The sequence below is a fragment of the Halyomorpha halys genome, unplaced genomic scaffold, assembly GCF_000696795.3.
Source record: "Halyomorpha halys isolate HHAL.00 unplaced genomic scaffold, Hhal_1.1 Scaffold862.1, whole genome shotgun sequence".
In the NCBI taxonomy this organism is placed as follows: domain Eukaryota; kingdom Metazoa; phylum Arthropoda; class Insecta; order Hemiptera; family Pentatomidae; genus Halyomorpha; species Halyomorpha halys.
Window position 1 is genome coordinate 56,195 of NW_027115572.1, and position 19,599 is coordinate 75,793.

Sequence of the window (19,599 nt, forward strand, 5' to 3'; positions counted from 1 at the left end):
TTACGCTTTTTAACAAACCAATTGAATTATAATTTTAAATAATGATTCAATTTGGAAAATATAAATATTAATGATTCTGAAATGACAATTGATTTATTTTTATTTATAATTAATTTTTGAATTTACAGTATGAAAACTGTTTACGAAAATTTTTTAAGTACAACCATGTTGAAGTAATGTTGTACCTTGCAAGAGCTTGTTTTAAAGCTGGAAAATTGACTCAGGCCAAGAATATTCTACTTAAGGTAGGTTAACATTTTTTTAAAATAAAGTATTTCTGGATATAGACTTATTTAAATTAGATGTAAGTGTTTCTAGAATGGCTAGAGGACAGAATCCAGTTTTGGAAATTTCTCAGAATTATCTCTTCTGTACTTTTTAGTTGGACTGGTCTCAATGTGAGGCTAGACATAGTACCCATAGAGAGAGGAAGAAAATAATATCACTTCCCATCGACTCTTAATAAATAAAAATCAATGCTACATCATTAATTAAAAAAAAATTAAATCTGTACTGCTGCAACCCAACTATACCAATGGTTGTAAAAGAAGGGGATTTTGTCAGAATCACGCTCGACCACCAGATTTTTACGCTATTAAGAGTATTCACTTTATGAGGATGGGTGGACTCCGGAAGGCTACTAAATCCATAGGGCTGACTCAATGGCTACAGTAAAACAGATAATAATTATCTGCCCCACTGGATTTGAATCTGGGTCCTTGGAGTTAGCAGTCCATTGCCTTACCAAAGAGCTATCCACTCTCACATTATTAATGCAATCCATTAAGTGTTGATTTTTACTAAGTCAAAACATGCTTCAGTTTTCGGAAATGCTGGATAATTCTCTAATCTTCAAATTGTGGCATTTCATGCAGTTTTTGGTGATCATACTTTGTCCTTAAATGACCCCTCTACCTATACTGCCAGCTTAGTGTTTATAATCTCAAATTGTCGAGTGTCAGTCGAGATGTGACTGATTTTATATTTTTTTTTTCCTACACCATAGAAAATAGGCTGTTAAGCCATTCTCTCTCGCAGTAGTCTGTTGTGCAGCATATGTTTCTTTTTGCTTTGATTTCATTTGCATCTTCTTTTATATATCTTAGGCCTGTACACATCAAAATATGGTTCCCATCCATCTCACCCATGTTACATAGAGGGCAGGATGGAGGTGTTTTTGGAGAAAATAGTGTACTGTCACTAGGCAGAAACAAGCCACTCCCTCAGCTCTGCTAAGATTGCCGGGGATTCATTCATCCTTATTCAATACGTTCTCCCACTTCTTCCCTTACCTTTGGTTTGGATTTTGTTTCTGATGTTTGTCCTCTCCTTATAATAAGAACATATAATGGATTTTGCTGTTCTGTAAGAAAGTGGTCGAACAGGCTGATTCTCCGCACAACCGAGCTTAGCAAACTTGTCAACTTGTTCATTGTAATCTATAGCAACCTGGGCTGGTATCCACTGCAGAGTTGTAGTCTTTCTTCTTTGTCTCAGAATAGCAACCTTGTTCCTACATTTATCTTCAATGAGTTACTCTGTAATCCCTGGTGTAGATAATTTCTGTATTAGAAATTCCGGCTTAGAAGTTGCTGAAGGTTACAGTGTTTCTATCTCTATCATAATTATCACCTTACTAACCTTGTAAATAAATAATTGTTTTTTTTTTTTTTAATATATACATGTTTAACATTATTATGTGGATTAACCTTATAATTTTGTTAGGCTCGACGTGTAGCTCCACAAGACACTGTTCTTCTTTATAATATTGCTCTTGTATTGCAACGACTTGCTACACAAATTCTGAAAGATGATAAATCAACTTTGGACATTGTGCTCCAAGCAGTACATGAACTTAGTTTATCACAAAAGTAAGTTGATTTATGTATAAGATTTAGTGTTAATAATAATTTTAAAAATATAAATACATATTTAAATGCAACCTGAAAAAATATGTTTGTTTTCTCTTTATAACAGTAAAATGAGACTTGGATTACTCCCTGAGACCTAGTAAATTTTTTAAAATAAAATAAACCATAGTCGATGATTTTTAGGTTCTATTTATACTTCTTTATGTATTTAAGCCATTATATTTTTAAATCTGTTTGCTGAAGTTCAGTAGAATGTTGATGAATTGGCTCCTCAGAGTAAGTGTTGTAAAAAAAAACTTGTGGCAGTCTTGAAACTGGCCGACAGATATGAAACTCTTAGAAATGAAATAATATATTAAAATTTTATCAATGATGATTAAGTGTTCCCTCTTCTAGCTTAAGAAAGAAAATATTAGTTCCAGAAAAATAATAATAATAATAACAATTAGAATGTAACAGCCATTTATGAAGTCAGTTATAAATGGAAAATTTTTGTATTGAAATAGGAGATTATGAGATTACAGGGCCTTACTCAATCGGCCTGGCACTGCCAGGATTATTAAGCGACTGTAATTTTTTTACCTATTACAATACAAAAAAATTTCCTACTAGAATTGACCAGCATTGACCTCCGCCCCTCCCCTACCACTTCCCTTTTATCTCATTTGAAATCAATTTACTCCCATATAATTTTTTTTCTTGAGTTGTAGAATGCCAGTACAGAAGTTTCAATTCAATAAAGTTAATAACTTATTTCTGAGAGTTGACTTGTTTCAGCATTTATAGTATCTATCATCTGAGCTAAATTATTCAAAATTATTGTTATCTTGTTCTGTTCTTAGCCCTGAAGAAGGGTAGAAACTCTAGCCGAAACGTTGGCACAATAAAATAAGTTACACCGACTCATTTGTGTTTCTCTTTGACCGCACCTCCAACCATCTTCTCCTCGTAAATTATTCAAACTTACAAAAGTAAAAGTTATTTTTAGTTCATCTAATTTTAATCTGTGAACTTACGGGGATTAGTTGGGGAGATTAATTGAACTAATTTAATTAATAAAAGGCTTACTATTGCATATTCATTTTAGTTGTAAATTTGTTTTCCATTCATAGATACTTTCAATACTTGAGTGTTTACGGAGACCGAATGAAGTACGATGTTGCCGCTGCAGGAGCGGAAGCAAGGCAGTGTCAGGACTTACTGTCCCAGGCTCAATACCATGTGGCGAGGGCCAGAAGGACAGATGAAGAAGAAAGGCAGCTGCGAGCTAAGCAAGAAGAAGAGCGTGCTGCCTTCAGGCTTAAGCAGTTGCAATTACTGGTATCATTTTTGTTTTGTTTATCAGACTTTTTTTTATCATGTCACCAATATTATTAAACATTTCTTCATAATTGAAAATTTAATATAACCTTCATCATATGGCCCATCTCCCAAAGGCTGTTCTAAGGTTACTGCTACTTTCCGTAAATAATATTTTAATAAAAATAAATATCCTGATAAACTAGTAAACTTTTTCTACATTTGACATAAATTAAAAACTTGATTGAATAACTCCATAACATAATTCAGAAAAATTGAGTTTTAAATGTTTCCGTCTTTACAGATCTCTATAAGGCCTTAAAAGCAAATTACAAATTTGAGAATTATTATTTCATAAGTTGTTCAAAATTGAGAAAAAAACTTGCTTTTTAAAAAGATACTTATGTCTAGGGGGTTTAGTATCATCCATTTACTACATCAATTTTCTGTCATTTTCATCGTTTCTGTTTTGCACTTCTCAGTTCTGTTTTAGATAATCAAAAGATAATTTGTCATTTTTATTTGTTTGTTTTTTTAGAATTTTATTGTGACTTTTAGTTTTTTAAATAATTAAAATCTTTCAGACATTTTCTGGGAGAACGGGCCATATTATAAACCTTTTATTTAAAATTAAATTATACAGAAACAATAAAAATTAGAGATGAGGTCATTTACTCTAATTTTCATGGTTTCTGTTTTTCTCCTCTCACTTATCTTAAGAGCAGATGCAGGCTAAACTAATTGGTTATAGTTTCTGAAACCCACCATGACTATTTTGTTGAATATTTCTATATTTGTATATTCTATTTCTGGAGTATATTTTTGTTGCTTGTCATTCAAATGTCGTTTTCAAACTAATACGACTTTTAAAGCTTTAATCTTTTTTAATTTTCAAGAATTTATTTTAGGACATCCTGAGTTTTAAATTGTTATATAGTTTGTTGAATCATATGAAAGCAATCTTAAAAGTTTATAGTTTGTTGAAAGCAATCTGTGAATGTGAAAAATATGAGGTTTATCATTTCTTTGCCCACTTTTTATTCCTAATTTGTGAACAAATAACCCAGGATGTACTGAAAATTACTCCCCTTTCTTTTTTGATTTAAATATTACGGTCATTTCATACTTGGAACTTAAAAAAAAAAAATGTATATATGAATGTTATTTTCTCGCTATAATCTTATTTATAAATTTTTAAACTTTGTGAACAATTGACAGCGAGTACAAACAAATGACGAATCCCCAAAATATACATCAGTGTCATTTGTTCACTATTGTTATATATTTATATATATATATATATAACTTGGTTAATGATTTAATTAGTCTTACCATTCTTAAATGATTTTGTCAATGTAAAATCAGAAATTTAACATCTGTCTTTTTAATGTTTTCAGAAAGATCAGGAAGAAAGAAGGAAACGGGAAGAGGAAGAAATGCTCGCTAAAAGACAAGAGTATAAGGAAAAGACTAAAGGGGCCTTGCTCTTTGGGGAAATGCCCAATGAAAAGAAACCATCGAAAGGTCGTGGCAAAAAAAATCAGGACATCATTGCTACAGACTCGGGTAGTGAGGGAGGAAGAAGCCCATCAGACACTGTCAGGTACCTATGCATAAAAATTGGTCAGTTATATTAATTTTAACACATTATAAAAAAATGGGGATTTGAAATAATTTAAAGTGATCTTTAGATTATGTTATAGAGTGAAACTTCATTCAGTGGACCTTTTTAACAAACTGACATTTTCCATAAATGGACAGGTTTACTGTCCCATAATAATTCCATTTACTTTATGTTATTTTCAGCTTCTATTAACTGGACCTTTTAGTTAATGGACATGGACACAGATTTAGTCCTCTTAACCGGACAATATTGGTAAAAAGAATGACTATATACAAAGATATAGCTATCGGCCATCTAATGCCACCTTTTACATTTCTATGAACTCTATTATAACATGTTTTAAGTTCAGTTCTCATTTATTTCTCTATGGCCTTTGGATTATTGGCAGTTTCGTATATTAAAAAAAAATAATAATAATAATTCTCTTAAACAGCCATTTCTAGTACATCTGGTGGACAAACTATTCCTAAGTCATGTCCGTTTTAGAGAAGTTACACCAATACTTGCTAGAATTAAACAAGATATATATATATATATTTCAAGTTAAGGTGGATTTTATTAAACATTACCTATTTTTTTTAATGTCTTTAACTATGTTTCAATAGACTTAGGTGATGCCATACGTGAATCCCAAAACTTATGTTGTTTTAAGTAATTTTATATTATTTGGTTTATAATTTCCATTATAATCAAACTTTTTTTTTTTTTAATTAAAATCAAAAACAATTCACTGGAGATGGATTCGCTTAAATTATCTATCGTTTTATAAAGATGCCTAGAGTTTTTAAAATATAATTTCGCAAAAATTTTGATTAGTTCTTTATTGCGTATGTTGGTTCAATTAAGGAAATTACATGTAATTATATATGTTTAAAGGTTTTCATGAAGTATGTTACCATACAATTTTTATGAGACAAATTCGTTATAGGGAAAAGGATAAAAAAGGAAAGAAGGGAGGAGGTAAGAAGAGGAAACAGAAAGAAAAGAGAGGAAGTGACAGCGAGAGTGGTGGCAGTGACAGGCCTAAAACCAAACGAATTAAGAAGAACAAGGTACATTACATTTTTATCTTTATTTTTACAGTTTTGAAATTAACATAAAATATATGCATGGCAGAGCTAATTTAAGAAATCACTTTGGACACCTGCATTTTGTTAATCATAACATTGTCCATGATTATTTATTACTTTCCTATTCATTTATCAGTTTCATTAATGAATTGTGTTAAAAGTTAATAATTATATAAATAAAATTAATAATAGTAAAACATTTGATCATAACATCTTTCCATAAATCAGTTATTAGTTGTTTTTAAAATGAATTAAAAATTTTAATTTTTATTTATTCATATCCATTTACCCTCATCATATTATGCCCACAGGAAGGCGGTGGCAGGATAAAGAAAGGTGGTGGTAAAGCAGCAAAGAAACAACAGAAGGAAGAAAGGTTGTCAGCCAAGCAGAGGTTAAAGGTTGTTTCCAAGGCTACTATATCAACTAGTGAATCTGATAGTGATAGTGAGAAGCTCAAGATAGCTAGTAGGTGAGTATCATTCTAAATAATTTTCTTAGTTTTACTATGTTTGTTTAGTTTTTTAGATGTTCTGTTTAGGATATTTAATGATGGAAAATTCATCATAGACCTTATCTTATGTATTGTTTAGTACTGTACATCTATATACATGAATATGATTCGTATTAGAATAACAAAAAATGTCTGCTAAACACATGGGCTAGGACAGCTTCCTCGCTGTTTCTATCTTTTTTCTGTTTTTCTAATTTTTATAACCCTTATTTTATTTTATAAAAATTGTATTTACTAGAAATTCTTCTTCTATTGGGTACATAATTATATATGTTTCAAGATTAATGATTTGTTGTCTAATAAGTCAACTGAAATAAAAAATAAGATGAGAAATAAGGACAGGCTGTTTTCAAAACATAGGTGTGCCAAGGAAAATACATTTGCACATACATAAGTAAAAGTATAGAGTGGCATTAAGTCTTATTGATACTACATCATTTTGACACTAATCCCCAACTTTCCTTCAAATTTTAGTCAAATCGAACGAGCTGTTTTTGTATTTGTACCAAGGAAAATATATAGGACCATTTAGGTATCAACTTGTTCAATCACTGAAAATTTCATAATAATCCAATTTACTGTTCGATTCGTTAAGTCTGAAATAAATTTAACTACTAAAAGACCAATTTTCCTCCACATTTAGGCCAAATTGAATGAATTATTTTCTAAATATTAGTGTGCTAAGGAAAATATGCTTGTGCGTGTGTTGTGTAAGTGAAAGTAGAGGATTGTATTCAATAAAATTTTTACTGGATCATTTAACACTAATTCCCAACTTTTCTCATAATTTGAGTTAAATCGAAGCTGTTTTTGATAAAATTTATATGCAAACATCTAGGCATAGTGTATCTAAAATGAATTTATGTGTAGAATAAGGGAACTTATGCTCCCCACACTTCAGCTCTTCCCCTTCACACCATAACAAACCCCTCCAGGTTTATTCCAAGAGGCAGTCTACAACTTGGTAAAGCCCAACCAGTTCGGGATTGGATAGGTATTTGGAATGCTTTCCCTCCTATTCTCGGACTCCTAAGTTACAAATAAAGGAGGTTACACGTTTCTTAATCCTTTATTCTTTATCCTATATCAGGTTATCTTTTATCTTTGACTAGTACTGTCTCTTATTGATTCTTGTTTTACTTTGTAGGCAAATATATTGACAAATCTCTTCTGACTTGCTTCTTAAGAACGCAGTATCTTATAAAAATAAAAGTCGTTTTTGAGATTTGATAATCATCATGTTCTGATAAAAACTACCTCTTTTTAAGTTTAAATTTTTTGTAAAACAGTAAGTGCAACAATTTTCTTAATTTTAATGTTTTGAAATGCGGTATATTTGATCCTAGAATAATGGGATTAACTTATGATAAATACAGTAATTTGTGGCTTTTTCAGTTATTAAAATACTGTGTTATTTCAAAGCAGTGAAAGTGGAAAGATTTGCCGATTTGTTTTTTTTTTTTAATTATAATCCATGGGTATATTTTTTTCATCTTTATGATTCTTGAATTATTGAATTATATTACATTTTAATTAACTTATAATGCTTATGCCTGTACATTAATTTTACCTGTCATAATATGTTTTTGGTTTGAGAGTGGATAGTTTTCTCTCTACGCAGTTTATTTGATATGTTAAACTCATAATATTGCAATATTAATGCATGGACCAAGAAAGGTTGGCAGGACAAATGTAAGATGGTAGGGCTCTGTAGCATTGGACACATGGGCTCTACTGGTTGTCTGAAACTGGAGTGTTAACTGGCTAAAGCTTTTGGAGGAGGCCCAGTCTTGGTGATGGGATGTTGCGCCATATATAGATATAGATAGACTTTTAATTTATAAAACAATAGGTTTTGAAATTTCAAATGGACTGATGTATTTTTTAAATATCTTTTCCAATCATTGAAGTGTATTTCTTTTTCACAGGTCTAATTCAAGATCAAGGTCTGGGTCAAGAAGTAAATCTGGTTCGAGGTAAGTTAGACAGGCACAAATCCTCACTTAAAGTTGAAAAAAATTTTTATTATATATAACAAGAAATTTAAATTTTATCTCAAAAAATTTTCAGTACTCATTGAAAAAATAAATAAAACTATATACACTTTCATATGTAGTACACACATAGGAAAAAGAGTCAACATTTAAATGGATCATTTTGAAGTGAATAATTATCTATATATTTTTGAACGTTGTTTTTTATAAAAATATTTAGTAATGCATTGGAGTTGGAGTAAACTAAATAAGAAAGAAATTAAATAATTTTCAAAATTGATGCAATAGAATGATATTTAAAATAAATAAAATTTAAACTTGAGCTCCCTTGAATAAATAATAAAAGATAAACAGTTTTTAAAAGATGTACTTAAATATGTAATCACGTAGTAAATATATTAAGGATGTTCAATATGGCCCGCTAATAAATATTCAGAGATGACAAAGGTGTTTATAAAATATAATTGAATATTATAATGAATTCTTAATAAGTAAATTGATAAATTAGAGCAGAATTTTAGTTTTATCTTATAAAAGAGAATATTTTCGATTGTGGAAAATATATCAAAGGATTATCGCTGCTCCTCGGTACCTGCAAGATCCTATTGGATGTATAGAGTATAAGACTACCAGATATAGGTTTATAGCAGTGGTTCCAAACTGTTTTCGCCATGGCACCCTTAGGCTAAAATAATTCGTAGTGCAATTATCCTTCGATCGGTAGAATATGTAGAAAATGAAGAAAATTCACTGTATATTTTCTATTTTAATTTTGATTCGTTTTTTACTAATTTGAGAAAGTCAGGCACACTTGGTGTACCCCAGGTGTCGTGGCTCCAAGTTTGGGAACTATCAGGCTAGCTTCCAAAGGAATACATCCACGAGCGATCCAATATACACACTCAGCCTAATGCTAGAATAGGCGAGAGGATATACATGTGCAGGGTTCGAGCCTGCAGTTGTGAAGGGAATGTTAGTCCTAGAGGTACATGCCGTAGGCCCTTATGAAAGGAGAGAAGGTACAGGAAGGAGGAGTGATCCAGAGAAAGCAGAGAGAAACAAAAGTCAATTTACATTTCTACAAATAGCACTAGAATGTACTGATCCATTCTCTCTGTATCTTAATTCTCTCTAACTCCTAAGGAGGAGAATTCCCTGAAGGGGAATTTGCTCGAAGGTTTTCCAATCTGTGCCTAGTCAACTTTCTGGGCTATTAAACATCATCGAGAGATGCTACACAAGTGTTAAACATTTGGTTTTAGTGGATCAGAAGATTCTATTGTAACCTTTATTAATTCAAATGATGCATTTATGAATGTTACATTACAATATTTAACATCTTACAATCTCTTGTTACAAGAGTGAAATTAAAGTTTATACAAGGAATAGTACAAATATTAATGTACAGCATTTGCCTGATGACAGTAGTAGTTCATGTGTTAGCTGGTATGTTGATATCCTGCCGGGCCATAGCGGTTATAGCGGCTGTAGTAGTTACATTATAAACCAGGAGATAGTTTTGTTCTATTTTTCTCTTGGTGACCTATACTGATGTATAACTGTTTCTTAATAATTTAGTTCCCTTGATTGGAAGAGTTATGCATTTTTTTAATAAGATAAAGTGAAAAAAAAAATCTTCCGTGTATAAATTTATTCAATTTTAATCAATTATATTTAACTGCATTTCAGGGCCATCATCTTATTGCTAGGCATACTAACAATAAAAGACTCTTATTTTAAACATTTCAAAGGTAAATAATGATATAATTTTTATAAGGTGGACTAAATAAAGAGAAATGATATTTTATCAAAACAAAATAGTTAGTTGTAAATACTGTAAATAAATATGGATGATGATGGGGCGAAACGTTGTTAGATACTATTGAAAAAAATTAAAGAAATTTATACTTGGAAAATTTTTTTACTTAAGCTAACAAATAACTGTTTCTGTAATTAATATTTACTGATCTGAAAACCAACTAATTGGCAAAATATTTAAATTTTTGCATAGCTTTGTTGAGTTTTTTCTTTTGTAAACTTTTTTTATTGTTTATAATTTATAAATTAAATAACATTTTTTTTTTTTTAGATCTCGCAGTGGATCAAGATCTAGGTCTAGGTCTAGGTAAGGTTTTTGATTGCTTACATATTACTAGATCTTGTACATAAAAGCTTAAAAAACTATAAAAGAATGAAAAACTTTTTTAAAACAAGTATTTTGTTGAATTATTAGAAAGATAATTATTGTTTTGCAATCAGGATTATGTTATACATTTTCTGTTTGTTGCACAAATTTTATAAGAAAGAAAAAGTTGAATTAAATAATCACAAATAAGCTTATATATTAATGAGTATTTTTTTTTATGTTGTATTGATCCATTGAAGAATTAGTTTCTCTACTCTCTTTATCTCTATCTCAGTTGGTTAGGTCCTTATGGTTTTTTTTTATCAATATAAGCAGATGCTATTTTTACTGTAATAATGTTCTCTTAATACTCGGTTCATTATATGTTTCTCAAAAATTAGGTGATACACTTCTATTTTATAGTATTTTAAAGAATAAATATGTATAGTCTTAAACCTGAATCTGGATTATCATTAGGGATTTTAAAATTGTCTTGAAAATAATTTATATTGAAGTTTTAACTCTTATATTTTAGTAATTAATTTTAATTTATTGATAAGTAACCGGAGTTATCCTCGAAATTTCTCTTTTAAATACTATAACCTTAAATAATAATAATATTTTTTGCAACAATCTACCATTGGATTTTTTGCCACCTGATTTGTAAGGTCAGTGTGTTTAGCTGGATTGCTGTTGATTATAATAAAAAATCAGCCATTGGCTTACCCTTGATAAGAGTCGGTCATAAAAAATGTTAATAATCTTTGATGATTCCGAAAATATAGATTCATTTTAATCCTTTTTTTCATTATTATAGCTTTATATTATGTGTAGATCCTAATATTACTTTAAAGTACACATGCTCTAGATATAAATAAACCTAGTAACTATTATCTTGTTGCATACTTTAAAATTGGTCAATATTAAAAGTTCCGCTAAATGAATCTTGTAAGCTACCAGGTTATTTATCAGGGTAATTTAGATGGAACTAAATAATATCCATGATCAAGAAAAAGTGATTTAGAGCTGTTTATTAATGACAATGAGTGGACTGTATTGGAATTGAAATTATTAAATAGTAGCTCAGAATTAACTTTACATTATATTTTTAACCAATACAATGTAATTAAATACACTAAATGAAAAATAATACTTAATAAAAAAAATAAAAAAATAAAAATTTTCTATTGGAATAAATGATTTTGATTGATAAATTAATATTGTCATCGTTTCATGCTGACTGGATGGATCTTGTTTGTTTTCTTTTTTCATTCATTGCCATGTCTGCCTTACTTGTTCCCTTCTTTCATGCTTGACTCTGGTTGAGATTAAATTTACTCCCTCATCGTTTATAAGGGTTAATTGATGAATTAAATGTGGTTCTTTTTAATTGAAGTACTCAAAAAAATTTTTTCTTTCTCTATTTCCTTAGTGCTGTTAGGCTTGAAGTAGCCACAGTCCATTTCTTGTAAACATTTCTGTCCTGAGCCACTCTTCGGATATGATCCATTGAGCTGCCACGTTCTCTTCCGAACCCATCTATGTATTCGTCATAGATAGCTCTAGGTCTACCGACTCGGCGCTTCCCTATTGGCCTTATTTTATCTTATCAACCATTTCAACTGCCGCTCTTCAAGGACATCAATAACAGACGTTACTCCCAATGTGGCATGTATACTGATATTTCTTACATAGTCCTGTCTGGTTTTATCCGCTACTGAAATGAGGTATCTCAGTAGCGATGACTTGGCTCGTATGTTTCTTCAAAATCGTCCAACTTTCTGACCCATACAGAAGAATAGGCAAGAATACGCACTTCAGTAAGCCTAGTTTTGTTTCTTTGCTTACCTCTCGCCTACCAATCTGTGCCGAAGATATTTGGGAGAATATACCATTAGCCTTTCTTATTTTATTCTATCTTACTCAAATATGCCTGACCGAAATGTCTGTTGAGGCCAGGTAGATCTTCAATTGTTTTCCATAGTGACTAAATGATTTATGTGGATATATAAGTGAGGCAGTTTTGTGTTGCTTTTTAATTTTGGTTCAAGATGTGATCCTTAAACATTACCACTCTAGTAAGTATGTGGCAGCGATCTCTTTGTAGCCATCTAGAATTGAGTTAATGGACTAAGGCCTGTTTGCATAACTAGGTTTCCCCAGTAATAACAGTAATTAGTTACCAGTGAGTTTATTTAGAGAAAAATGGTTTAGATAAACAACATATATTTCACAAAACTTTCTAAGCTAGGTATAGTGTAGTTAAAAAATGTAATAGGCATGGTATAAATGAACATGTTTTATTTATATCCTGTTCAATATTTTACAATTATTTAGTTTAAATTTTATATTTTTTTAAAAGTAACTAGTGGTATAATTAGTTGGAGATAGATGAGAAGGAGGTAATTCTTAACTACTTGTGAAGGCTACAAGAATGGAATATTACCATTAATTATATTTAATATATTGATATTTATATTTGTTTATTTCTAATTATTTCAGAAGCGGATCCAGAAGTCGTTCTGGATCAAGGAGCAGGTAATTGGACTTCTTATATTTTATTAATTTAATCTGTTTTATATATATCGATGCCTTACTTCACAGTGGTGCTAAGTACATTTCCACTAACTTTATGAAAAATGCAATTAAATGGTTTTCTCTATTTTAGGAAAATTACAACTTTTCAATTTAACTTTTTAAAAGGGAGAACCTTCATTTGTAATTTTCTTAGAGTTAGTGGAAATGTATTTAGCACCACTATGAAGTAAGCCATCGGTATATTGTTGGCATTTCTTTTAATTGATATAATTTTTATATATCTTATTAGGATGCTATCAAAGCTAAGTATTTCTTGCTTATAATATTGTACTTACATGTATTAATGGTAGTATCAATCCCTTTTCCGGCTCTCAGAAGTGATGAATGAAGTATCAAAAGAAAGGGAATTTAATGGAGAAATTATAAATCTCAATTTCGATTCTTAAACGCTTACTGATTTATTTACTATTATAAAAGTTATTTAAAAAGTGAGAGGTTTCATAATTTGCAGGATTGGGATGGTAAAAAATGGGCTTTTAAGATTTCAACATGGACACAAATGTTTTTCATTTATGAAAACAGCATATAAATGTTGATACCATATTAAAAATGGACTAAATTTTAAATTAAAACATTATTTAATTTTTGACAATATTTTACTCTTTTTTTCAGACATTTCGTAATAATTCAGAGTGAAAAAAAGAATTGTGTATACTTGTATACTATTTCTTAACATTAAACATAAATTTAAATTCAACAAAACACATTTTAAAAAATATAAATAAAATTTATGATACTTTATGTATTATATATTCCATATGATATCCTCAACTGTTGTATCAACTGAAATCCTCTTTTGATTTTTTCTCCTTCACCATCCACATATTCACTCATTGGTAGAGAACTGAATATCATTAATAAGTTAATGTTAATTATTTAATTCGAAATTTATTTTAACAATGGTTTCAAAATTTATTGTTAGAAAAAGTTTACTTTATTTTAGAATGAGGCAATTGATATGTCAAAAGGTTATATCTAAACACTGAATCGCAATCCAAAGAGATCTTTCATTTTTTGTAGAATATAACACCTCCAAACAATATTTCAGGCCCTATACCCATTTTCAAATTTTGTTCTTTCTTTTTATATTAATATTGTATTTGATAAACATTAACTATATCAACTTTTGTAAATTCATGTCAGTTATCATATTTATTATTCTAAGTTATTTTATTTTTAATTTGTATTTCTTATTCTAACATAGGCCTCCTTTCTTATTAGAGTTGCTTAAATTTTTTCTTACAGAATTTGAGGTGAAAGGGAGGGGATACATTCTTAGTCCTTAAAAAAGTTGGAAAACAGTGGGGTTCCTTCCCCATCTCTAACTCATTAGTCAATTATCCTTCTCATTTTTGTATTCATAACTTTTTTTTTTTTTAATAATCATTCATTAGAAAATTCGTTGTATTTATTTTGCAGATCCAATTCTCGCTCACGGTCAAGGTCTGGATCAAGGAGTAAATCTGGTTCAAGGTGAGTACATTATATACAATATAGTTTGTGGAGACAACTGCCATGACTTTATTACACTTTGTTATAAAGTATACTTGGCGACTTTATGAACACACTGTATTATAAAATGTACATAGCGACTTTATAAATGCACTTTATTATAAAGTATGCATAGTGTGTGAATTTTAAGTTGGCGTTTCCAGTATATTAATTAATTAAATTAATAGTAGTTTAACTAATGATGAGAGTGGCGTGTTAGGCCTAACTTTAAGGATTTGGGTTTTGATGGAATGAGGTAGAGACTATTTATGTCAACGGATTCGAACTTCCAAATCTGTTAATTCTTGTATTTAATTAATTTAACAAATGGGTTGAATTTCGTGAAATAAAGTGTATTAGTTTTTAAATTCTTGAATTCAGTAGAACCTCACTAATGGGGCCAGAGGTAAGTTGGGTCCCTTAAAAGGTCAGATCAAGAGAAAAAAAAATCAAGTTTTTAAAATGTATATATTCTCCTTCCGATGGCCTACAAAATAATTACAAACATCCTGCTAAATCAGATATCTCAGGATTATGATAACATAATTAGCAACCACCAAGTAGGGTTCAGGAGAGGTTAGAGCATACTAGACCAGATATTTGTCCTGAAATAGATCTGAAACGATGGGAAATAGATCAGGATATGCACGCCTTATTTATTGATTTGAAAGCAGCCTATGATTCCGTAGAGAGAAACTGTCTTTAGAAGATCATAACTGAGATGGTAAGATTAATAAAAGTGTGTACCAAGATCCTAAATGCAGAGTCCTGATTTGAGGAGAATTTTCTGAAGCCTTTGAAGTCAGAACAGGTTTGTGACAAGGAGATGGACTCTCCCCTATCCTGTTCAACTTAGTTCAAGAAAAAGTGATTGATTAGAAGAATGTCACCAGAAAATGGTGGAGTGTACGTCAGAATGAAACAAAATCCTGGCATGAGCAGACTCTTTGAAAGTAACCAAGATGACATGGAAAGACTCGCAAAGATTCTAATAAGAGAAGCAGAGGAAATCAGCTTGCAAGTAAATGAAAATAAAACGAAGTATATAATTGTAAGCCAAAAAATCCACCCAAACAATATGGTATGTGTGGATGGGAAATTCAAATTCAATTTGAAATTTACACATTAATTCAATAAAACCGTATGCTTTATAAAAATCTGACATTCTATTGGGCTTAAAAAATCCTAATTAAAAATATATACATACGAAATCAGAGACATTGAAAAAAGTGGTTTCAATCTAACAAAAATTTGAGACTATTAAATGAATTATGATTACTTTTGTAATAATATTACTTTTATTTTTAAATTGCTTTGTTATTAGCAAAGTTACTTAGCTCTCTTGGTTTTAATTATTTTAGATTGTTAAAAGTCTACTGCAATGTTTACAGCTTGCTTAAAAATACAATAAATATTGTGTATGCATATATTTTTATTATAATATTAGTTTCTTTTTAATATTAATATATTAAAATTATATATTTATAAACATGTTTTAAATTGAAAAAACAAAGTTATAAGGCTAATGATGGCTATCAGGGAGTATAGTAGTTTACTAATACCCTCCTTATACTAATAAGTCAATTCTAATTTGTTTCCCCTTGTTTTTCCAGGACTTTGTTCGTTTATAATTGTCATTTATTATTTTGGAAAAATGAAAATATATGTTGCTTATATTATTTTTCAGATCTCGTAGCGGTTCCAGAGCCAGCTCCCCTCGTCGTTCTAGGTATATATAAACTTTTAATTTGTTTAATCCATTAACCTTTCTGATTTAATTCTGTTTATTAAACTATGATTCACTAATTATAAATATTTAAATAAGTTTTACAATGAAACTATCAAACTGCTTTTTATGTTAAACAATAGACTTTTATCATTATAGTATAGTTGGTAAGTTGGGATTTCATAATAACAACACTTTGACCACAGTTGACGACATATTATTGTCAGGCCATGGTGGTATGACAATAAGCTATCCCTAGCTGTATCACCTCCCTTTTACCTTGGGTTGTCCCAAACCATGTTTAGTTCTGTCCTCGCTTCCATCAGCTATGGTAATTCTGGATTCTGCCTTCTTTAAGGATTTTTACACTCCTTCAAATTTTTATTATCAAATTTATTTTTTTAAGTAAATACATTTATTTATGTATTCTTTTATTTTTCACACTTCCAATAACTTTTTATACAAGATCTAAAGGTTTTTCTAATTTATTTTTGTTTAGAAAAAAAAAATATTTTTTATATTGTTTTGGCTTATTTCACATTTGCTAAATATTACATAGGAAATCTGTTGATGTACAATAATTTTCTAAAGTCCTTATTCAGTAATTCAGTTACAAAAACCACAAAACATTCATGTATCTGGTGATTGCATAAATAGAATTAGTGGTATACGCGGGTGACGACAATAGTCATCATGATTAAAAAACCCATTAAAACTGTAGTACATTTTATACATTATATTATGCTTATTTAAATTAAAAGAAGAGAAAATTTCAACAAAAAAAATTGTGCTTTAAGAGGTTTTCCAGGAGAGCAGCTTCTGTGGTCAAAGTGTTGATTCATCTACATGTTGACAAAATATATTATATTCTCCTATACCAGTGGTTAGCTATTAGCAGCGCAGCCCTGGTCACAGTTGAATCTAAATTAGCACTTTTTTATAAAACAAGACCTTGGTAATGTTAATGTTGTTGCTTAAACATTTCCTTTTAACTGTATTAACTTATTTTTAGGTCTAATTCTCGCTCGAGATCAAGGTCTAAATCAGTATCAAGGTCGAGGTCCAAGTCAAGATCTAGATCAAGATCCAAATCAGGTTCAAGATCCAGGTCTGGTTCGAGGAGTAGTGGAAAATCAGGGTCACGGTACGTCATAGCAAATCGATAATATATTATTTTGGTTAATTATTTTATGTAAAATATTATATTATTCATGTTATTTATTATTTTCATTATCCAGTTCTTTATTATTCATCTTGAGTTCTTGACTGGTTGCTCAACATTTTTCTCTTCATCATCTCAGAACAATTAAGATTACAGAAGTAATCTGTTCATATTCTTTTTTTACAATTTTCATTTCATTATGTTGATAATAATTATTGTAGTTTTGTATGTTCTAATAAAAAATTATACATTTCAAGTTAACCTTTAAGTGCCCACAGACTATATATCATTTGTAAAATATGTGAACAACGATATATTATTGTGTAGTGACGGTGTCTTACCTTCCACATTACAAGAGAATACTTTCTCGAAATTAATCTGTAAAACATTATAAATGATCTGACTGTTAACTATGAACTATTATTATTTTAAGTATTTATTTATAATATTGAAAATTAAAAAAAAACTAGCTAATTTTTCAAAACCATTATATTATACCAAGACTAAAAAAATTAGTGGATGGCTGTGTCGAGATTCGAGAATCATAATAGATAAAATGAGCCAGAGATTTGGTGTCAAATTTGAAAAAGGTGATTTTTTAAGATTTGATTTTCATATTCTGCATATATTGAAATGTAAAACCTCTAACTTTGAACATTTTTTTATTATTGCCTATGATTTTTTCTATTATCAAGGAGCCAACCCTATTGGTCCCGTATACTTTACAAATGTATTATATTCTCGGTTGGCACTGAAATGGTTAATGTAGGTTGATAAGATATAATTAATTATTTTGTTTTATTCTTCGTCCTATTGATTTAATTTGATTCTAGTTCTCCCAGTGGTTCCAGGGCTAGCTCCAGGCCACGATCAAGGTAATATAAATTTTATTTTCTTAATATGCTTTAATATTATTACTGTTATAGCTTTAGTCATCTTTGCAAAAATAGCACCTAATCAATTTATTTCAAAATCTACAATATAATATTAGTTCAGCAGTTAATCTACAGTATTCTTACAAATACCTTAAAATAATCATCAACGTTTGATCTTACTTTATCAGTTAAATTTGTAGATTAGTTGGTAATATTTTTACTTATTAATGTTTTTGTCAAATTTCAGATCTGGATCTCCAAAGGAGAATGGTTCAGGTATAGCTATTTAATTTTATTTTTGTTACTTCATCCCCTATATATTTTGTTCACCAAGCACTAATATGTTTATTATAAATGAGATGGTCAGGGCTGCGGTCTAGAAGAAACAAACAATAATTCTCAACTATTTTTTCATTTTCTGACGTTTCGCCCCATATTATAGGTCTTCATCAGGGTTAAAAAATAAAAAGATACACTGAAAGTAGTGCTAATGTAATAATAAAAGAGTTATATAACAAATGTAAAGGTGGAGATATACAAACTATTATAAACTTAAATAAAATTAGGAGGATAAAGGTAAAAAAAATAATAATAATTAATTAACATTATGAAGTAAGTTATAAGTAAACTGATTCATAAATATTATTGTAAAAAGCTATTAATTTAATTAACTAAGGAGACATAAGAAAAAAAAAACTAATTAATAATGTTGAGGAAATAGTGAATTTTATGGTAAAGAATGACAGGAACTGAAAGTGATAGTAATTTGGATAAAGAATCAGTTAATAGAATATATAATGTTGTGGAAATCTAAATGAAGATAGGTGTGAAATAGTAAGTGCCATCTATTTTTTGTTTCTTCTTGACCACAGCCCTGACAATCTCCTTCATATTCCCTTGTAGTCAGTCATTTGTATATATAATTAATTATAAATGTTCTCCATGCCACAGAAAGTTGAACATAGTAAATGTTAAAGCAATGCCTGAGAAATATAAAACTTTTGTGTCAGCTCCTTCTAAAGTTACACGCTCCGGTCATCACTGGTTTATTTATCCTTTCCCATCCAGCACCTTTTCTAAATTCCAAGATAAGATTTAGAATGAATTACAATTATCATCTGTTTTATAATCGTATGAAAACTGAAAAAAATTAACTTTTCTCCTTACCTTTTGACAGATTGCAATTCTTTAATACCTACTCGACCAGTTAGGCATCTATTGCTTTTCAAAATAAACTATTTTTTTAATTT

The 19,599-nt window shown here is 29.6% G+C and overlaps 1 protein-coding gene across 2 annotated transcripts in view; it reads left to right on the forward strand.

Moving 5' to 3' along the window:
• The window catches only part of Ctr9 (RNA polymerase-associated protein Ctr9), a 41,356-nt gene that overhangs the window by 18,645 nt on the left and 3,112 nt on the right, over positions 1–19,599 (forward strand). For both annotated transcript variants that reach the window (XM_014430138.2, XM_014430139.3), the window contains exons 15-28: positions 129–245; positions 1,726–1,871; positions 2,984–3,191; positions 4,568–4,773; positions 5,723–5,846; positions 6,176–6,336; positions 8,307–8,354; positions 10,462–10,497; positions 13,000–13,035; positions 14,515–14,568; positions 16,274–16,315; positions 17,325–17,456; positions 18,308–18,349; positions 18,597–18,625. In XM_014430138.2, coding sequence (XP_014285624.1) covers positions 129–245; positions 1,726–1,871; positions 2,984–3,191; positions 4,568–4,773; positions 5,723–5,846; positions 6,176–6,336; positions 8,307–8,354; positions 10,462–10,497; positions 13,000–13,035; positions 14,515–14,568; positions 16,274–16,315; positions 17,325–17,456; positions 18,308–18,349; positions 18,597–18,625 — 1,381 coding nt within the window. The remainder of the gene's footprint in view (positions 1–128; positions 246–1,725; positions 1,872–2,983; positions 3,192–4,567; positions 4,774–5,722; positions 5,847–6,175; positions 6,337–8,306; positions 8,355–10,461; positions 10,498–12,999; positions 13,036–14,514; positions 14,569–16,273; positions 16,316–17,324; positions 17,457–18,307; positions 18,350–18,596; positions 18,626–19,599) is intronic.